The sequence below is a fragment of the Citrus sinensis genome, chromosome 3 (assembly GCF_022201045.2).
Source record: "Citrus sinensis cultivar Valencia sweet orange chromosome 3, DVS_A1.0, whole genome shotgun sequence".
NCBI classification, from domain to species: Eukaryota; Viridiplantae; Streptophyta; class Magnoliopsida; order Sapindales; family Rutaceae; genus Citrus; species Citrus sinensis.
The window spans coordinates 1,875,952-1,878,098 of NC_068558.1; the positions used below are offsets into that span (position 1 = coordinate 1,875,952).

At 39.6% G+C, this 2,147-nt stretch overlaps 1 protein-coding gene across 1 annotated transcript; it reads left to right on the forward strand.

Annotated features, from left to right (window-relative positions):
* LOC102610582 (5-amino-6-(5-phospho-D-ribitylamino)uracil phosphatase, chloroplastic) lies at positions 1–2,147 on the forward strand. The gene has a single exon (XM_006476513.3). It carries the CDS (start codon positions 792–794, stop codon positions 1,935–1,937), a length of 1,146 nt encoding a protein of 381 aa, XP_006476576.2. The 5' UTR covers positions 1–791; the 3' UTR covers positions 1,938–2,147.

Here is a 2,147-nt window from a genome sequence, read left to right on the forward strand (position 1 = left end):
AAAAATAGGAAAAGAAAACGCGAACGCTCACGCCTCCTCCTCCTTCTTCTTCTTCTTCTTCAAGCGACAAACATCACAAAAATCATTTAAAGAGAGAGAGAGAGAGAGAGAGATATTCACATACATGATAACTTTCTCTAGAGAATCTTAACCCCCACCTCTCCCTCTATCCGTCTTCATTCAATCATAGCCGGCCACTTTTTTTTATCAGCGCTTGTTATTTCTCCAGGTTCCTCATTATCGTTTCATCTTATTTTCTTTCTGTTTCCTCTCTCTCTCTCTCTCTCTCTCTATAATAATAATAATAATAATAATAATAAAACCCATACCAAAAGGATTTCTATTTCCAGTTTCGATTAGTTTGCTCACAAGAATTTGTAGTTTTAAGAGTATTTGCTGTATATATGTTCTTCGAATTTTATTGAAATTTTACTTTCCGGGGTTGACCTTTATAGGAGTTCTTAGTCGTTTATCTTGTCAATCTAGGGTTTTGGTTGATAGGTTATGCTTAATTTAGCTTGAAAGGTGTGCTTGAGGTGGTTTCTGGATAATAAAGTTGGGATTTTTGTTGTGAGGAGGCTGTTTCATTATTTTCCCTTTTAGCGTCTTTTGCGATTTGAGAATACTTTCGGACTTGAAGCAGCCTTCTCGTAAAATTTGAACTGTGGCTGTGAATCATAAGTTGGGTGGTTTTTATAGTTGGTGGGTGTAGCCAAATTCCTGTTTCTTTTGTGTTCAGTCAGAGGGAACTTTAAACAAGGTGGGATTTTAGTTATTGCCACTTGGTAAATATGGTGGTGGATTCAATTGCGGCAACATCTTTTCTAGGCCATCCACCACTGTGTCAAGGAATTCCTGTTAGGGACTTATCCAGCAAAAAGAAGTTTCCAGATTGTTGCCGGTTTCCGGTGACTGAATTCCTCGGTAGAAGGATTGTTAATTATTGTCCTCCACCGAGAATGAAACTTAGTAGGTCGATTAATAAATCAATTAATGCTCTTGCAATGGAGTTGACAAAGGAGACATATTCATTTAGAGAGGAGGAGAAAATACCTCTGGATTGGAGGTACCAGATTGACACTGGTGTTGATCGAAAACCTGGTTTGTGGCCACCGGAGAATAAAGCAGATAATCCTTCATTGCACAATCCCTTGCTCCGACAAGAAAGGATGGGTTGCGGCTGGTTAGGTGCTATATTTGAATGGGAAGGAGTGATTATTGAAGACAATCCTGATCTTGAGAAGCAAGCTTGGCTGACTCTTGCGCAAGAAGAAGGAAAATCTCCTCCTCCGGCTTTCATTCTTAGAAGAATCGAAGGGATGAAGAATGAACAGGCCATATCAGAAGTTTTATGCTGGTCAAGAGACCCAGCAGAACTGAGAAGAATGGCTTCGAGGATGGAAGAGATTTATCAAGCTCTACAAGGTGGGATATATAGACTACGAACTGGATCTAAGGAGTTTGTGAATATATTGATGCATTACAAGATACCAATGGCATTAGTTTCGACTCATCCAAGGAAAACCCTGGAGACTGCAATTGATAGCATAGGGATTGAAGAATACTTTACTGCAATTGTAGCGGCAGAGGATGTCCACAGGGGAAAACCTGATCCAGAGATGTTTGTTTATGCAGCTCAACTTCTAAAGTTTATACCTGAGCGGTGCATTGTGTTTGGGAACTCGAATCAGACAGTGGAGGCTGCTCATGATGCACGGATGAAGTGTGTGGCTGTTGCTAGTAAGCATCCTGTCTATGAGCTTGGAGCTGCAGACCTGGTGGTGAGGCACTTAGATGAGCTTTCAGTGGTTGATCTAAAGAACCTTGCTGATATTGAGTCAACTGAATTTGGATCTGTGGAGCCAGAGATGGAGGTTGAAGAGGAAGAAGAGGGTTACCCGTCGTCTTTGACTACAGTTGATGATATCTTCTGGTAACCCTCAGTATTATAAGTTGTACAGATTTCTTTATGCTTCATCCGATTCTTGGTGAAAAATTAGTTCTTCTGGTAACCCTAATGTGTATGATAGAAAAAAGGGGGAAAAAAAAAGAAAAAAAAGAAAAAAAAGGTGGTCTGCATTGGATTGCCTTTATATTATCATGTATGTAATATTTGTACAATATATATATCTTTGGAACTTCAAATC